At 41.9% G+C, this 18965-nt stretch overlaps 2 protein-coding genes across 2 annotated transcripts in view; one reads left to right on the top strand and one right to left on the bottom strand.

Annotated features, from left to right (window-relative positions):
* The window catches only part of LOC129790089 (uncharacterized), a 177851-nt gene extending 159136 nt beyond the window's left edge, over nt 1-18715 (top strand). The window contains exons 57-75 of the mRNA XM_055827303.1: nt 83-790; nt 856-1161; nt 1237-1542; nt 1602-2252; nt 2384-2698; nt 2756-3091; nt 3157-3843; nt 3902-4552; nt 4684-4998; nt 5056-5391; nt 5457-5762; nt 5838-6143; nt 6211-6531; nt 6650-8131; nt 8294-8506; nt 8841-9239; nt 9312-13553; nt 13950-14390; nt 15837-18715. Coding sequence (XP_055683278.1) covers nt 83-790; nt 856-1161; nt 1237-1542; nt 1602-2252; nt 2384-2698; nt 2756-3091; nt 3157-3843; nt 3902-4552; nt 4684-4998; nt 5056-5391; nt 5457-5762; nt 5838-6143; nt 6211-6531; nt 6650-8131; nt 8294-8506; nt 8841-9239; nt 9312-13553; nt 13950-14390; nt 15837-16078 — 12563 coding nt within the window. The 3' untranslated portion in view covers nt 16079-18715. The remainder of the gene's footprint in view (nt 1-82; nt 791-855; nt 1162-1236; nt 1543-1601; nt 2253-2383; nt 2699-2755; nt 3092-3156; nt 3844-3901; nt 4553-4683; nt 4999-5055; nt 5392-5456; nt 5763-5837; nt 6144-6210; nt 6532-6649; nt 8132-8293; nt 8507-8840; nt 9240-9311; nt 13554-13949; nt 14391-15836) is intronic.
* The window catches only part of LOC129790280 (RUS family member 1), a 213192-nt gene that overhangs the window by 178787 nt on the left and 15440 nt on the right, over nt 1-18965 (bottom strand). The window lies entirely within an intron of this gene.

Here is an 18965-nt window from a genome sequence, read left to right as displayed (position 1 = left end):
ACTTGACGAACTACGAACTATTTTTATTCATAATTCTTACACATACATATTTCTTCATTATCATTTTATCTGTGTCACCTAGGAATCGAACACGAATACGTAAATCCATGCCAGCCCTCACCTTGCGGTCCAAATAGTCAATGTCGTGAAGTGAATGGACAAGCGGTTTGTTCTTGCCTTCCGACTTATGTAGGAAGCCCACCTGGTTGTAGGCCTGAATGTGTTGTTAGCTCCGAATGTCCGCTTGATAAGGCGTGCGTTAATCAAAAGTGTGTTGATCCTTGCCCTGGAACATGTGGAACGAATGCCAATTGCCGCGTAAACAATCACAGCCCCATCTGTACTTGCCAGTCAGGCTATACTGGAGATCCTTTCTCCAGATGCTATCCAATTCCTCGTAAGAATGACCAAGCTAAAGACTTTGTTGCATTTTCTCACGGCCCCTATTTTTTAGCACCCCCAGTGGAACCCGCCAGGGAAGAATATAGAGATCCTTGCAATCCCTCACCTTGTGGTCCCAATTCTCAGTGCCGTGACATAAATGGGTCACCATCATGTTCTTGTCTTGCTACCTACATTGGAACTCCACCAAACTGCAGGCCTGAGTGTACAATCAATTCCGAATGTCAGAGCAGCTTAGCTTGCATTAGAGAGAAATGTCGAGATCCATGTCCTGGATCATGTGGCGTAAATGCTAGATGTTCTGTAATAAATCATACACCTATCTGCGTTTGTCCTGAAGGATATACCGGAGATCCATTTACAAGTTGTCACCCTGCTCCTCCCCCACGTAAGCTTATCAAATATTCCTAGATTTTTCGCGTTCAAGTTACAATATATTTTACACCCTTGCAGCAAGAGAACCCGTTCTGGATGATCCTTGCAATCCCTCTCCATGTGGCGCTAATGCGCAATGTCGCGATGGCATTTGCACGTGTCTGCCTGAATATCAGGGTGATCCTTATAGAGGCTGTCGTCCCGAATGTGTTTTGAATTCGGACTGTCCCAGAAACAAAGCTTGTCTACGAAGCAAATGCGCCGATCCTTGCCCTGGAACCTGTGGCTTGAATGCCATTTGTGAAGTTATCAATCACATCCCAATGTGCACTTGTCCTTCAGGAATGACAGGCAATGCCTTTGTCCAGTGTCGACAGGAACCAAGTAAATATCCTGTTACCAATACTCCCTCTTCAGATCCAAATAACCCCTATTTCTCTTACCCCCAATCACCTGTAGCTCCTGTTATTACAAACCCATGCAATCCCTCGCCCTGCGGTCCCAACAGTCAGTGTCGCGAAATCAACGGACAAGCCGTATGCTCATGCGTACCTGGATACATAGGAAGCCCACCTACGTGCCGACCTGAATGTATTGTGAACTCAGATTGTAGTGCCAATGAAGCATGTCAAAATCAGAAATGTCGCGACCCATGTCCAGGAACCTGTGGAGTAGGTGCGAAATGCACTGTGGTTAACCACAATCCGATTTGTAGTTGCCCTCCACGATTTACTGGAGATCCGTTTATTCGTTGTCAACCCATAAGTAAGACAATTTGTTTTTTTAGGTTTCGAATCATTCTCTCACCATATAAACCCTTTCAGTTGAAACTCCAGTTGTTCAGGAACCCATTAATCCATGCCAACCCTCACCCTGTGGACCCAATGCTCAATGTCAAGCTGTTGGAGATTCTCCATCTTGTTCATGCCTCCAAGGTTTTATTGGATCTCCTCCTAATTGTAGACCAGAATGTGTTAGCAATTCAGAATGCTCCTTCAATTTGGCCTGTATTAATCAAAAGTGTCGAGACCCGTGTCCAGGAGCATGTGGACAAAATGCCGAATGCAGAGTAGTCAGTCACGCTCCAATGTGCATCTGTATAGAAGGCTATATCGGAGATCCGTTTACACAATGCCAGCAACGTCAACAAGTTTATCCAGTAGAACGTCCAACGCCTTGTACTCCAAGTCCTTGTGGGGCTAATGCAATCTGTAGAGAACAAAACGGAGCAGGAAGTTGTTCATGCCTTCCTGAATACATTGGGAATCCTTACGAAGGCTGTAGGCCCGAGTGTGTACTGAATTCGGATTGTCCCTCAAACAAAGCATGTATTCGGAACAAATGTCAAGATCCTTGCCCTGGAACTTGCGGTCAAAATGCTGACTGTCAAGTTGTAAATCACCTCCCCTCGTGTACCTGCCGTCCAGGATATACCGGCGATCCATTCCGCTACTGTAATATAATTCCCCCAGAAAGTAAGCTCCATTTCCTCATACTCATACTTTTCATAATTGACTTGATACGACTTGACGAACTACGAACTATTTTTATTCATAATTCTTACACATACATATTTCTTCATTATCATTTTATCTGTGTCACCTAGGAATCGAACACGAATACGTAAATCCATGCCAGCCCTCACCTTGCGGTCCAAATAGTCAATGTCGTGAAGTGAATGGACAAGCGGTTTGTTCTTGCCTTCCGACTTATGTAGGAAGCCCACCTGGTTGTAGGCCTGAATGTGTTGTTAGCTCCGAATGTCCGCTTGATAAGGCGTGCGTTAATCAAAAGTGTGTTGATCCTTGCCCTGGAACATGTGGAACGAATGCCAATTGCCGCGTAAACAATCACAGCCCCATCTGTACTTGCCAGTCAGGCTATACTGGAGATCCTTTCTCCAGATGCTATCCAATTCCTCGTAAGAATGACCAAGCTAAAGACTTTGTTGCATTTTCTCACGGCCCCTATTTTTTAGCACCCCCAGTGGAACCCGCCAGGGAAGAATATAGAGATCCTTGCAATCCCTCACCTTGTGGTCCCAATTCTCAATGTCGTGACATAAATGGGTCACCATCATGTTCTTGTCTTGCTACCTACATTGGAACTCCACCAAACTGCAGGCCTGAGTGTACAATCAATTCCGAATGTCAGAGCAGCTTAGCTTGCATTAGAGAGAAATGTCGAGATCCATGTCCTGGATCATGTGGCGTAAATGCTAGATGTTCTGTAATAAATCATACACCTATCTGCGTTTGTCCTGAAGGATATACCGGAGATCCATTTACAAGTTGTCACCCTGCTCCTCCCCCACGTAAGCTTATCAAATATTCCTAGATTTTTCGCGTTCAAGTTACAATATATTTTACACCCTTGCAGCAAGAGAACCCGTTCTGGATGATCCTTGCAATCCCTCTCCATGTGGCGCTAATGCGCAATGTCGCGATGGCACTTGCACGTGTCTGCCTGAATATCAGGGTGATCCTTATAGAGGCTGTCGTCCCGAATGTGTTTTGAATTCGGACTGTCCCAGAAACAAAGCTTGTCTACGAAGCAAATGCGCCGATCCTTGCCCTGGAACCTGTGGCTTGAATGCCATTTGTGAAGTTATCAATCACATCCCAATGTGCACTTGTCCTTTAGGAATGACAGGCAATGCCTTTGTCCAGTGTCGACAGGAACCAAGTAAATATCCTGTTACCAATACTCCCTCTTCAGATCCAAATAACCCCTATTTCTCTTACCCCCAATCACCTGTAGCTCCTGTTATTACAAACCCATGCAATCCCTCGCCCTGCGGTCCCAACAGTCAGTGTCGCGAAATCAACGGACAAGCCGTATGCTCATGCGTACCTGGATACATAGGAAGCCCACCTACGTGCCGACCTGAATGTATTGTGAACTCAGATTGTAGTGCCAATGAAGCATGTCAAAATCAGAAATGTCGTGACCCATGTCCAGGAACCTGTGGAGTAGGTGCGAAATGCACTGTGGTTAACCACAATCCGATTTGTAGTTGCCCTCCTCGTTTTACTGGAGATCCGTTTATCCGTTGTCAACCCATAAGTAAGACAATTTGTTCTTTATGTCTCGAATCGTTCTCTGACCATTTAAACCCTTTCAGTTGAAACTCCAGTTGTTCAGGAACCCATTAATCCATGCCAAGCCTCACCCTGTGGACCCAATGCTCAATGTCAAGCTCTTGGAGATTCTCCATCTTGTTCATGCCTCCAAGGTTTTATTGGATCTCCTCCTAATTGTAGACCAGAATGTGTTAGCAATTCAGAATGTTCCTTCAACTTGGCCTGTATTAATCAAAAGTGTCGAGACCCGTGTCCAGGAGCATGTGGACAAAATGCCGAATGCAGAGTAGTCAGTCACGCTCCAATGTGCATCTGTATAGAAGGCTATATCGGAGATCCGTTCACACAATGTCAAGTTCGCCAACAAGACTACCCTGTAGAAAGTGCAACACCGTGTATTCCTAGTCCTTGTGGCGCTAATGCAATCTGTAGAGAACAAAACGGAGCAGGAAGTTGTTCATGCCTTCCTGAATACATTGGGAATCCTTACGAAGGCTGTAGGCCCGAGTGTGTACTGAATTCGGATTGTCCCTCAAACAAAGCATGTATTCGGAACAAATGTCAAGATCCTTGCCCTGGAACTTGCGGTCAAAATGCTGACTGTCAAGTTGTAAATCACCTCCCCTCGTGTACCTGCCGTCCAGGATATACCGGCGATCCATTCCGCTACTGTAATATAATTCCCCCAGAAAGTAAGCTCCATTTCATCATACTCATACTTTTCATAATTGACTTGATACGACTCGACGAACTACGAACTATTTATATTCATAATTCTTACACATACATATTTCTTCATTATCATTTTATCTGTGTCACCTAGGAATCGAACACGAATACGTAAATCCATGCCAGCCCTCACCTTGCGGTCCAAATAGTCAATGTCGTGAAGTGAATGGACAAGCGATTTGTTCTTGCCTTCCGACTTATGTAGGAAGCCCACCTGGTTGTAGGCCTGAATGTGTTGTTAGCTCCGAATGTCCGCTTGATAAGGCGTGCGTAAATCAAAAGTGTGTTGACCCTTGCCCTGGAACATGTGGAACGAATGCCAATTGCCGCGTAAACAATCACAGCCCCATCTGTACTTGCCAATCTGGCTATACTGGAGATCCTTTCTCCAGATGCTATCCAATTCCTCGTAAGAATGACCAAGCTAAAGATTTTGTTGCATTTTCTCACGGCCCCTATTTTTTAGCACCTCCAGTGGAACCCGCCAGGGAAGAATATAGAGATCCTTGCAATCCTTCACCTTGTGGTCCCAATTCTCAGTGCCGTGACATAAATGGGTCACCATCATGTTCTTGTCTTGCTACCTACATTGGAACTCCACCAAACTGCAGGCCTGAGTGTACAATCAATTCCGAATGTCAGAGCAGTTTAGCTTGCATTAGAGAGAAATGTCGAGATCCATGTCCTGGATCTTGTGGCGTAAATGCTAGATGTTCTGTAATAAATCATACACCTATCTGCGTTTGTCCTGAAGGATACACCGGAGATCCATTTACAAGTTGTCACCCTGCTCCTCCCCCACGTAAGCCCATGAAATATTCCTAGATTTTTCGCGTTCAGGTTACAATATATTTTACACCCTTGCAGCAAGAGAACCCGTTCTGGATGATCCTTGCAATCCATCTCCATGTGGCGCTAATGCGCAATGTCGCGATGGCACTTGCACGTGTCTGCCTGAATATCAGGGTGATCCTTATAGAGGCTGTCGTCCCGAATGTGTTTTGAATTCGGACTGTCCCAGAAACAAAGCTTGTCTACGAAGCAAATGCGCCGATCCTTGCCCTGGAACCTGTGGCTTGAATGCCATTTGTGAAGTTATCAATCACGTCCCAATGTGCACTTGTCCTTCAGGAATGACAGGCAATGCCTTTGTCCAGTGTCGACAGGAACCAAGTAAATATCCTGTTACCAATACTCCCTCTTCAGATCCAAATAACCCCTATTTCTCTCACCCCCAATCACCTGTAGCTCCTGTTATTACAAACCCATGCAATCCCTCGCCCTGCGGTCCCAACAGTCAGTGTCGCGAAATCAACGGACAAGCCGTATGCTCATGCGTACCTGGATACATAGGAAGCCCACCTACGTGCCGACCTGAATGTATTGTGAACTCAGATTGTAGTGCCAATGAAGCATGTCAAAATCAGAAATGTCGCGACCCATGTCCAGGAACCTGTGGAGTAGGTGCGAAATGTACTGTGGTTAACCACAATCCGATTTGTAGTTGCCCTCCACGGTTTACTGGAGATCCGTTTAGCCGTTGTCAACCCATAAGTATGATTTTTTAAACTTTCCAAATTTTTATGTGATTATTATTTATATAATATGTTAATTTTAGGAGAACCCCCTCCAAGGATAGAATATATAGATCCTTGTGTACCCTCTCCCTGTGGATTCAACTCTAGATGTAATGTTGTAAATGAGAAAGCTTCTTGTGCTTGTCTCGATGGGTACTTTGGGTCGCCTCCCAATTGTCGACCTGAGTGTATAACAAATTCCGATTGCGCTTCCCATTTGGCATGCATTAATCAAAAATGTATTGATCCGTGTATTGGAATTTGTGGGTTTGGTGCAGAATGTCGAGCTGCTTTGCACTCGGCTAACTGCTACTGCCCCTCGGGTTATACAGGGAATCCATTCTATCAATGTACAGAAATACGAGGTGAGACCTCAAATAGTTTTATAAGCTGAATATTGGCATATTGGTTTATTAGTGCTTTAATCTTTATTAGTTTATTTTACAGTTTTTTGTATTTCTAAAATAATTTTATATTCAACAGTTGAACCAACACCACCGCCAAAGATTCCAACACCTTGTCAACCATCACCTTGCGGTATAAACGCTCGATGCCGTGTGGATGGCATTAATGAAATTTGTGAATGCATTCCTGAATACCATGGTAATCCTTACGAAGGATGCCGCCCGGAATGTGTGGGTAACTCTGAGTGCCCAATGAATCGGGCTTGTATTCGTAATAAATGTGTCGATCCATGCCCTGGAACTTGCGGTGTTGAAGCTGAGTGCTCTGTAACGAATCACATTCCAATTTGCACATGCCTACCAGGAACAACTGGAGATGCATTCCGACAGTGTATTAGGACACCTGAGAGGGTAGATCAGGTGGAAACGCGAGATCCATGCTATCCTTCTCCATGTGGTCTGAATACACTCTGTAGACGTGCTGGCGAAAATGCTCACTGTGAGTGCCTTAGTGGGTATTTTGGTAATCCATTTGGTACTGGTTGTCGTCCCGAATGCACCATCAATTCGGACTGTGCACGCAATCTAGCGTGTATAAATACAAAATGTGTGGATCCCTGTCCAGGAGTCTGTGGCTACAGTGCTGAATGTCATGTGATCAATCACAGTCCAATCTGTTCGTGCTCAGCTAATAGGATTGGTGATCCATTTGTGGAATGCAAAGTACCCCTGGCTGAACCAGTTGATCCTTGCAATCCTTCACCGTGTGCTGCTAATGGATTCTGTCGTGTACACAACGGAGCTCCCGTTTGTACATACCCCGAATGCGTCATTAATTCTGATTGCTCAAGAGATCGGGCTTGCTTCAATCAAAGATGCCGTGACCCATGCATCGATGCTTGCGGTCTAAGTGCCATATGTACGGCTATTAATCACAAAGCTGTCTGCTCGTGTCCACCAGGATTTGCAGGATCTCCATTTGTCGAGTGCTACAGGCACATTGAGCCAACCGTTCGACCAGAATGCGTGAGCGATAGTGAGTGTTCAAATGATAAGGCGTGTATTAATCAGAAATGCGTGAATCCCTGCCTGGAATCCAATGGAGGACTATGTGGTCAGAATGCTGAGTGCCATGTCAGAGTACATCGACCAGTGTGTGTATGTCGTAGCGGCTTCACAGGAAATGCCCATCTAGCATGCTTCGAAATTGGATGTCGCTCTGATTCAGATTGCCCAGTTACGCAGGCATGCGTTAATCGTGAATGCGTCGAACCATGCTCGTACACACAATGCGGTACCAATGCAATCTGTAGATCTGATTACAATCACAAGGCACGGTGCTTCTGCCCCGATAACTATCGTGGAAATCCTCTAGTCAGCTGCAATCGGCCTGAATGTACAGCCGATGTCGATTGCCCATATAGCTTAGCTTGTATCAATGAACATTGCCGGGATCCGTGCAATTGTGCCCCTGGGGCACTGTGTCGCGTAGACAACCATCGTGCTTCCTGCCGTTGTCCTCCAGGATACACAGGAGACGGAAATGTTGGATGCTCATTTAGTAAGTGATTGAATATATATTTTTTTCTAGAATTCCTTGTTTGCCTGATCCGAAGTTCAAAACTCAGTTTTAAGATTTAAATTATATATATAAATTGCAAAAGTTTCACAGCTATCTATAAAGATCCTAATGAAACAACTAACGATCGATTTTCCTACTCAGTTACAGTGGAAAGAGCTCCTGAATGTACAATGGATGCCGACTGTCCGAGCAAATTGGCCTGCTTTAGTGGAGTATGCAAGAATCCTTGCTACGAGACAAAACCATGTGCTGCCCATGCCATTTGCAATGTCGTGGACACCCTTCCGCTTAGAACTATGGTGTGCCAATGTGAACCAGGATATGTTGGTGATGCTGAAGTTGAATGCAAACTCGGTATGTTTTCTCCTAACTAAGCAAATTAATCAATTTACCAAAAAACTAATCATTATGTTTTTCAAAGACTCATTGCAGGTTTTTTTTAAAATTTTTTTATTTATATCTATGTACATATACGTATATATTTCACACACAAAAAGAAAATTTGACAAACTTTGTACATAATTTTCTGTACATATCAAAATCTCTGCAAAATTAAATTCAAGCATATTTTACACTGCAATACCCCAATGATACTTCCTTGACTATTTCCATTTACAGAATATAAAAAAAATCCTTGAGAGGGAGGAATATTTTTTAGTAATGGTTTGTTTGTTTTTCCATTACATAGCTCCCCTGAAGGATACTGGATGCTCATCCGATAGTGAATGTGCTCAAACGGAAGCCTGCCGAAATCGCCTCTGTGTGAATCCCTGCTCAGACGGGAATCCTTGTGCAAGGACAGCTGAGTGCAGAGCTCAAAATCATCGAGCGGTGTGCGTGTGCTCACCAGGAATGGTCGGAGATCCTTTCGTTAATTGCTTCAGGGAGCCAACAGTTGCAACGCCGGAATGTCGATCAAATGCCGACTGTACAGATGACAAAGCCTGCGTCAATAAGAAGTGCCTCAATCCATGTGCCGAAAGCAACCCCTGCGGTGGGAATGCAGAATGCCGTGTTGCCCTTCATCGGCCTCTCTGCTACTGCCCAGCTGACTGGGGTGGTGATCCACACGTTCAATGTCACAGACGTAAGTAGTCTGGAATTATTTCTTCATTATCCTTTAAATGCTTATCCTTAATTTCTTTTTTTTGCATTGTAGCTGAGTGCCAAGTTGATGATGACTGTCCGTACGATAAGGCATGCTACAGTGGAAAATGCCTCAATCCATGCGCTTACGGACCAATCCAGTGTGGTCGTGGAGCTGAATGTTTTGCTCAGAATCACAGAGCAAACTGTGCCTGTCCACCTGGAACTCAAGGAAATCCAATGGTCTCCTGCATCACCGGCCTGTGTCAGTACAATGAAGACTGCGCTGACCATGAAGCCTGCGATCGACTTAACCGTGTCTGTCGACCAGTTTGTGAAGCAGAAACATGCGCTAAGGATGCAACATGTACGGGGCGCAATCATCAACCAATTTGTGAGTGCTTCCCTGGAACCACCGGCAATCCATTCATCGAATGCTCACGCCCACGACAACCAGTTGAACCTGAGTGCCGTACCGATGGGGATTGCCCATCCAAATTGGCCTGCTTCGAGGGTAGATGTGAGAATCCATGTGCAAAATCCAATGTTTGCACATCACAAGATCAAATTTGCTCCGTTGTTGATACTCTACCGTACAGAACGATGCTCTGCAAGTGTCCAGGAGATACAGTAACAAATTCCATTGGCAAGTGTATCCCGATAAAGTTGGAACAGCCAGTGGGATGTACATCCAATGCTGATTGTGCTGATCCTGAAATTTGCAATCGTGGAACATGCATCGTGGCGTGTCACGTGGAACAGTGTGGTGTGAATGCACAGTGTACGTCATCAAATCACCGTGCTAGGTGCTCATGTGCTCCTGGCTATGAAGGCAATCCCCTGATTGAGTGCTCACCCATCCCCAAGACACCATCCCGACCAGAACCAGCGGAATGCTACAAAAATGACGATTGTCCCTTCGATAGGAAGTGCATCAATGAACTCTGTGTGAATCCATGCACAGCTGGAGACCCCTGTGGACGTGGAGCTGTTTGCTTCATTGAGAATCGCGAGCCTGTTTGCAAGTGCCCTCAGGGCTACACGGGTGATCCACGAATCTTCTGTCAACCACCTTCGGAAGCAACTGTTGGGTGCAAATCAAATTCAGAGTGCGCTCTCTCTGAATCGTGTATCAATAGAATTTGCGCTAATCCATGCAACTGTGGCGCTAATGCTGAATGCAAGGTTGTTGATCACTATCCCATCTGCTACTGCCGCCCAGGATTCTCAGGAAATCCCCAATCGGGATGTGTTAAGGTTGAATGTACAGCTGATGTTGATTGTTCCAATGATAAGACATGCTTGACGGGTCAATGCGTCAATCCGTGCATTGTGAACGATCCATGTGCCATCAATGCTGAATGCTATGGACACAATCATCGTGCTGCTTGTCGGTGCAATCCAGGATTGGAGGGAAATCCCTTCGAACGGTGTGCCAGAGTTGAGTGCCATTCTGATTTTGAATGTCCCGACAATCGTGCTTGCATTGATAGTCACTGCGTTAATCCATGCGCAACAGATGCTCATCCACCATGTGCTCAAAATGCTCTGTGCTACCCAAGAAATCATCGTGCAACATGCTACTGCCCAGAAGAACTTCCACTTGGCAATCCATTCTCTTACTGCGAACGCAAGGTTATCCCACCGAGTCAACCAGAATGCGTCAGGGACACTGATTGCCCCAGCAAATTGGCGTGCATTGAGAATAAGTGTCAGGATCCATGTGGTGTACTCAAACCATGTGCATCATCTGCTAAATGTAGTGTCCTCAACAGTATCCCTGTACGAACGATGGTTTGCGAATGTCCCGAACTCTGGGTACCCGATACAAATGGTGAATGCCGGCAGTTGATCATCCAAACACCTCCTGGTTGCTCAAGCGATAGCGAATGTCCCGACACTGAAGCTTGCATCAATAGACAGTGTCGCAATCCTTGCAACTGCGGCACTCATGCCACATGCAATGTACAAAATCATCGTGCTGTATGCTCATGCGAAGATGGCTACCATGGTAATCCCAATGTTGCATGTCGCACTGTTGGATGCCGTACAGACTCAGAGTGCGATTCAGGCAAAGCATGCATCAATCAAAACTGCGTTAGCCCATGCTTGGTTCGAGATCCCTGCGGAACAAATGCCGAATGCTATGTGTATGAAAACAAAGCCCAATGTCGCTGCCTCAGTGGTTTCCGTGGTAATCCATGGGAGCGTTGTCATGTTGTTGGTTGCCGCAGCAATAGCGATTGTCCAAGTGATAAGAACTGCGAGAATGCACAGTGTGTCAATCCCTGCGTGTACGGTAACATCTGCTCGCCACGTGCTGAATGTCGCCCACAGAATCACATGGCTGTCTGTCGATGCCCACCTGGTCTTGTGGGTAATCCCTACGTTGACTGCCGCCCAGAACCGGTGCCAGAATGCGTTGTGGACACAGATTGTTCACCACGTTTGGCCTGTATTGACCATCACTGCCAGGATCCATGTCTCATTCTCGAACCATGCCATAGACCATCAACTTGCGAAGTTGTCCCTTCGTCACCAGTACGTACGATGATTTGTATCTGTCCCGAAGGATACGTGAGCAGTGGAAGTGGAACGTGCAAACCCACAGAGCCTGTATTGAAGGTTGGTGGATGCATTGCTGATTCAGACTGCACGAGTGACAGAGCTTGCGTCAATGGGATCTGCCGAAACCCATGCAACTGCGGACCAAATGCTGAGTGCCGTATCAAAGATCACAAACCTGTGTGCACATGCGAACAAGGCTATGAAGGTAATCCAGAGATTGAGTGCATCCGTATTGGGTGCAGATCCAATGATGAATGCTCCGGACAGCATAGCTGCGTAAATAGGCAGTGCGTACCAGTTTGTGCCGCTGATGGAAGATCATGCGGCGAGAGAGCTGAATGCTATGGAATAAATCACCGTGCTGTCTGTGAATGTCCTCCAGGGTATAGTGGTGATCCACGGCAGGCTTGTCTCCTTCTTGGATGCCGCAGTGATTCGGATTGCCCACTTGACAAGGCTTGCATAAATAATAAATGTGAGAATCCATGCGAGAAGACTGCAGCATGTGCCATCAATGAAGTTTGCCAAGTATACAATCATAGGCCTGAGTGTGCTTGCCCACCTGGCTATATATCTGACTACGAGAAGGGCTGCCGTATTATTGAAGAAATCTGCAGGAATGACGGTGATTGTCCAACTCAGACGGCTTGCATTGGAAGCGAGTGTATCAACCCGTGCAATGCAACAAAACCGTGCGGTGTAAATGCTGAATGCAAAGTCTTCGACACAATCCCCGTAAGAACGATGGTTTGTGTCTGCTTGCCTGACTATCAAGGCAATGCAGCTGTACAGTGTGACAAGAGATCCCTGTGCAACATCGAGAAAGGCTTTGTACGAGACATCGACGGGAAGTGCGTATGCCCACCGGGATCAGCCCTCAACATCTACAACGAATGCATGCAATGCCGCCCTGAAGCTGGCTATAAGATTGACGAAACAGGACACTGTGTTTGTGCTCTGGAACGTGGTATGGTGATTGATGAGAGAGGCAGATGCATCTGTCCAATTGAGCATGGATACAGGCTAACAGATCGCGGTGAATGCATCAGGACAGATCGTCCAGAGTGTGAGAGTAATGCCGAATGCCCAGATCATCGGTATTGCAACCTGGAGACGAAGACCTGCGAGGATCCATGCGTGGACAAGAGATGCGGCATTAATGCTCTCTGCAATGCCACCAATCATCAAGCCATCTGCCAATGTATTGCCGGGTACACGGGAGAACCTGAAATTCAATGCAACCACACCAACTTCCGCACAGATTTCCCACAACCAGAAATGATTGTCAGCTGTCTGGCGGATGGTGTTCAGGTGAAGATTCATATTGCTGAACCCGGCTTCAATGGTGTCCTCTACGTGAAGGGACACAGCAAGGACGAAGAGTGCCGTAGAGTTGTGAATCTTGACTCAGACTCAGCCGAAAGGACTGAGATGTTTAAGGTTCACTTTGGCAGCTGCGGTCTCATTCACGTCAATGGTATTGCCAGCTTTGTCCTCGTCATACAGAAACATCCCAAACTTGTGACCTACAAAGCCCAAGCTTACCACATCAAGTGCGTCTACCAAACTGGCGAACAGAACGTCACCATTGGTTTTAACGTCTCAATGCTGACGACTGCTGGTACAATCGCCAATACTGGACCACCACCTATTTGCTCAATGAAGATCGTTACCTACAATGGCCAGGAGATTACTTCCGCGGAAATTGGTGACAATCTCATGCTGCAAGTTGACGTACAACCAGCAAGTAAGTATTCAATTAGTCTCAATATTAGCTGCTCTAATCTGGTTCAAACATGTGGGCAAACATTTGAAACTTTAGCACCTTTGAGATGATTTTAGAATATTATTTCATTCTGTTGGCTTTTTTTTGGGGTAAGGTAAATATTGAGAAGGTAATTTGCTAAAAGATTGTATATTGCTCTATTTGACGCAATTTGGAGAAAACATTCCGAGAGTTTTAAGTTTGTTTTACAAATTTTTTTAACATAACTTCTCAAAGTTTATTATTTTGCATTGAAAAATAAATTCCTACAACAATTATATGGGAAATACCAATAGAAAAAAAAAACAATTAATCTCAATTTATTTATTTATTTAAATTAAATTGTAACAATTTGTCAAAATTTCCCCACAAAAACAGCAATTTATGGTGGCTTCGCACGTGGCTGTGTGGCAAAGACAATGGAGGAGAATGTGGAGAATGAATATATTGTGACAGATGATGATGGATGTGCCACAGATCCGAGTATCTTTGGCGAATGGGAATACAATTCGGAGACAAATAGTCTCCTTGCCAGCTTTAATGCCTTCAAATTCCCCTCGAGCGACAACATACGCTTCCAGTGTAACATTCGTGTGTGCTTTGGACGGTGCCAGCCGGTCAATTGTCGTGGGTATGATGCCTTCGGTAAGCGCCGACGACGTCGTCAGATTGAGGATACGAATGTTAACAGAAGCAGTACTGCCCTGGCCGGAAGTAATTTCGGTCTTGAAGGGCAGCTACGTGAGGAAATTGTCATTCAATCGAATGCCATTCTCACGTTCGAGCGGAAGGAAGAGCGACTTGGTGATGGCAATAGCAGTAAGTTTATAATTGTTTTTCTATATTATATTGTTCAAATATACTTTGCACTGAGGCTCCTCCCCTTAAGCGAATGGTAGCCAATGAAAACACGCTGCCAAACTTTATCACCAATCAGAATTATTCATTTGAAAGGTGAATCTTCTTCTCTTTTAATTTACATTTCATTTACAATTTATATTAAAAATTAAAGGCTGAAGCATCAGTGCAAAGTTGATTTAAATTGATCAGGGGTGTAGCTAGAAATTTATTCAAGGGAGTGTTTTTTATAAATCTTTTATTTTCTATATATAAAAGTCATTAAAGATAAATTGTAAAGAACGAATAAGGAGTTGAAGTTTATGAAGAATGAGAAGACTAAATCATACTAAAGGGCTCTTGTACTCGTATTAACAGATTTTGATAATTTGTTTGTGCAATTTTAACGTTTTGCAATTTTAAAGTTGGACATTTTTTTAACATTTGACTGTGAAGTTTTTTTTTTAACTTTTGACATTTATTTTCTAACTTTTAACATTTCTTTTTTAACGTCAGATATCGGTTTGAGTTTTTTCTATAGTTTGACAATTTTTCAAACGTTTGATGTTTTATAGTCGTATTTAAAAATTTTAAAAATATAATTTTGTGTCTGAAAATAATTTTATTTATCCTCTAAAATGTACCTGAACCATCTGAATTTGAATGATCTTTAGCAAGGGGTGTTTATCTGAGAGAAAATATTCGGATCTTCAGAAATATTTGAATGATTCGCAAAAAGGAATCAGAATAATCGGCAGATAGAGATCTATTTTCTTTAGTCATAAAAGACACAGATTAAAGAGTAAAAGCTTTCAAAGTACTGAATTCAGATTTAAAAAATACTGAATTAAAGCAGAAAAAAGGTATTCGCATTTGAGTCCTAAAGAAGCTGAGATTTAGGAGAAAAGGTAGCTTGAAAGGAACTTAATTTAAGTCTAGAAAGCAATAAAATTCAAATCGAAAAAAGTTTTTTAGTCTTCAGTCTTAAAAAGGTTCAGATTGAAGAAAAAAGCTTTAAAAACTTCTTTATCAAAGCTTAAATAGTACTAAAACCAACCTTAAAAAGTAATTAATTCAATCCTAGAAAATAATAAATTAAGTCATGAAATATACTAAATTAAAATCTAAAAGTGCTAAGTTTAACCCGAAAAGAAGTTTTTCAGATTTTCAGTTCTAAAAAGTTTCAAAATAAAAAAAGAAACCTAAAAAGCTACTAAATTCAAATCTAAGAAAAAAACAAATTAAAGGGATTTTTATATAAAGGAAATATTAGGATTTGTCAATCTTCGGATGATTCGCCAAACAAAATCAAAACATTCGGCAGATAAACACCCCTTGATCTTTAGTCACTCAAATATCATTCCTAAAAATTTATAACTAATTGTAGGACATTGAGCTGATGTTGTATGTTACTTGTCTCTCCCGTAGTCTCCCCAGCGGCTCAGCGTGTTGAGGATATCTGTGTGTCGATGGTGGGTCTGATAATCGCCCTCGTGATCACAGCCCTTCTGGCCCTGGTTGCCGTAGCTGTGGCTGTTTCGTGTTGGCTCATGGCCTACCGAAGACAACCCAAGACAACGGGTCCACTGCCTCATCCACCAGAATTCCCCAATCCACTCTTTGCCAACCCTGAAGCCGTACCAGAACCTGCCCCAGACTACCTGTCGTAGATGATGGGCCAATGAGACAAAGAAATGTCTCCAAAAGAAACATTCCAAAATGTATAGAATGTTGTATAGAAATGGAATTTAGAAATTTTTGCAGAAAACAAGATGAAAAAAAAAGGAACAGAAAGTGTTCAACGAAAAAAAAAAGTGAGAAACTTAGATGATAAGAAATGGAACACAGTCAGCTCAGTGGACAAAAAGTCACGAAGACGACGAAAAAAAAAGAAAGAAAAAAAACTAAATAAAACTGCCAAAGGAAAAGCGTCTGGGAGTGTAGAAATTTTTGCAATCTCATCTGGAGTGAACTGTGTTCCTGAATTTGAAGACAACTCCTCCGTAAACCGAAAAAAAGAACCTCAAAAAACCTCATGTAGTCTCCTCACTATTAGATGATAAAAGTGGTGAAGGCTTCTTCGAATTCTATGAGAGAAACTGCCTCCTATCCAAGAGAATGAATTAACTAAGCACTGTGAACTACCTCAATAAATGGAATGGTAGTTTAATCTTCACTCTATTACATTATTTTCTCATATATAAATATTCTATCAATTTCGACGGTTTCTGGAGGATTTGATTAAAAAAAACTATATACTTAGAATTATTATTTTATAAAAAAAAAAAAAATGAGAAAAATACAAAAAAAATCAAGTAGAAGGAGAAATCGCAACTAAGTTACGAATTAACCGAAGGATACATCAACAATAATTAAAAAGAAAACTCGGTACTAAATTGCTAATTTTAATAAAAAAAAAAGCATCGTACTATAACGTAATAATTTGTAGTCAACAGTATATTAAAAAAATGAACTGTATAATAAATTAAAAAAATATAAATATATTGAAGAATAAATCTTCAACGAAGAATCGATGAGGGAATGTTAAATGAGACAAAGAGAGAAAGAAAATATTGTTATACATTTTGTAAATGATTGTCTGTGGTGATTTTATTCTGTGTGTATTTAACAATTTATTTTTATTGTAATTTTATGAAAAAAAAAGCAAAAATGCAAAAAGAAAATGAGAGGAGATTCTTTTTTGTGTCGTGAAAGTGGGATAAAAAGTGAGCTCGTCTCGAATTGACTAAGGTGACGTGCGTAGAAAATTTAATAAAAAAGACGCCCGCGGAACCAAGATGAGATTAGAATTGTGCTCGGTACTGTTGAAATTTGGAAAAATTCTCCGCCCCGATAGAGAATTTTCTCCAATGACTTTTTTTCTCGGTGGAAAATGATTTTTTTTTCAGCAAATAATAAAAATTGTTTAGCATTAAAAACGATAAAAATAAAAAAAAAAACATAAAAAATTCTCTAATTTTTTTAGGTTTTCATGGTGAAAAAAATTTATTAGCTTTTTTATTAAATTAAAATGTAAAAATAAAGTATTAAATTTATGAAGAAAAAAGGCAAGAAGAGAAGGAGCGAAGAAGTGAACCAGCTGAGATTGAGTCTACTGAAGATATGAATAAATCGCCAAACAGACTAATTAATTTCTTAAAAAAAATATCAAAAATGACGTCATTTTTATGTTTTTTGTGTATTTAAACTCGTAAAATATTCGAGCTAATGTTTCATCAATGAATTTGAAATCTATTTTTGAAAGAAAATAATTCAATTTAAAGAATTTTCCACTTTTTAAAATAAAATTCTTAGTATTTCACAAAAATTTCCATGAATGTTTCATCCATCTTTCAACAATTTTTTCAACAAAATAATTCATTATAATGACCAATATTAGCACAGTTTTTCACGGAAATGTTTGATATTCTATAAAAATTATTAATTTTCACACTTTCAAACTAATTTCCAATGCTTTTTTTTTGCTAAATGCATTTTGTAATTTTCCGAAGAAATTTCATTTTGGACCAAGAAAAAGCAAACTGCAGCCATTTTGCTAAGTACCGCGCCCAAAATGCTTCAATGCAGCGAATTTTTGATAGCATTTAGCGACGTACTTTGCCAACAATGGACCTAGCAGACCTAACCCGTTGGGTATCTACACTAAAATTCATCACTACTGAGATTCTATTCTCTACGAACGTGTGTATAGTCAGTAATTTTAATTATTATAATTTATTTTGTAATATTAAAAGAAATTGTATATGTATTTTTTTGTAACTTGTTGATGGTTTTTTTTTATTTTGAGGGAGTAAAGCCCCTTCTCTGACTGTGAAGTCTCTTTGTCCTTTCGATTAATTTTAAGGCATTTCCTTTTCTTTCAAAGTCAATTTGAACGATCAGACACTTTTTATTGAGCCCCGCTTTCACTCCTCTCAAAAAGTGTTACTTTTTAATAAAAGAATCGTAATAAAGGAAAATCTATATATTGCGCTTAACACAAACCGTCCCCAAGGAACTCTAGAAGAGATGCAATTAACTGTTTAAAGTAATGAAGAAAAGATTTAAAAGAATAAAGAAATATTTAGTAAAGATAACAAACGCAATAAATACTCGAAATTAATTAAAAGTTCGCGCGGTTGGAGTTCTGTGTATAATATTTATGAACACAATTTATTTTCTTACCAAAATGTATTATTAAATGCAGAACTCGAACATTTTGATATGAAAGAGAATGCAAACTTCTGTATGCAATTTGTAATTTAATAACTTGAAATTTATTTTCAAATAAAAACTAATCTAATAAATTATGCGTGTTTTTTTTTGTTTTGCTCCTTTTGCTTTTAGATATTAGTTGGTATACCACAATCGTGGCATACCAAGTATTGTAATCGTCGGAAAAACCGACCACCTCAGATCGGGCTCAAACTTGGTATGAGCACGTTTTAGACAACCCACGTTCCAGAAGTGGTGGTGGAAAATTTTTGATCCGGCCGGCCGTCCTGCCGGCCTCTAGCCCGAACTTTGCTTTATAACTCAAGGACGGCAAGAGATAGA

The sequence above is a fragment of the Lutzomyia longipalpis genome, chromosome 2, assembly GCF_024334085.1.
Source record: "Lutzomyia longipalpis isolate SR_M1_2022 chromosome 2, ASM2433408v1".
Lineage (NCBI taxonomy): Eukaryota > Metazoa > Arthropoda > Insecta > Diptera > Psychodidae > Lutzomyia > Lutzomyia longipalpis.
This window is presented reverse-complemented; position numbering and strand designations above follow the sequence as displayed.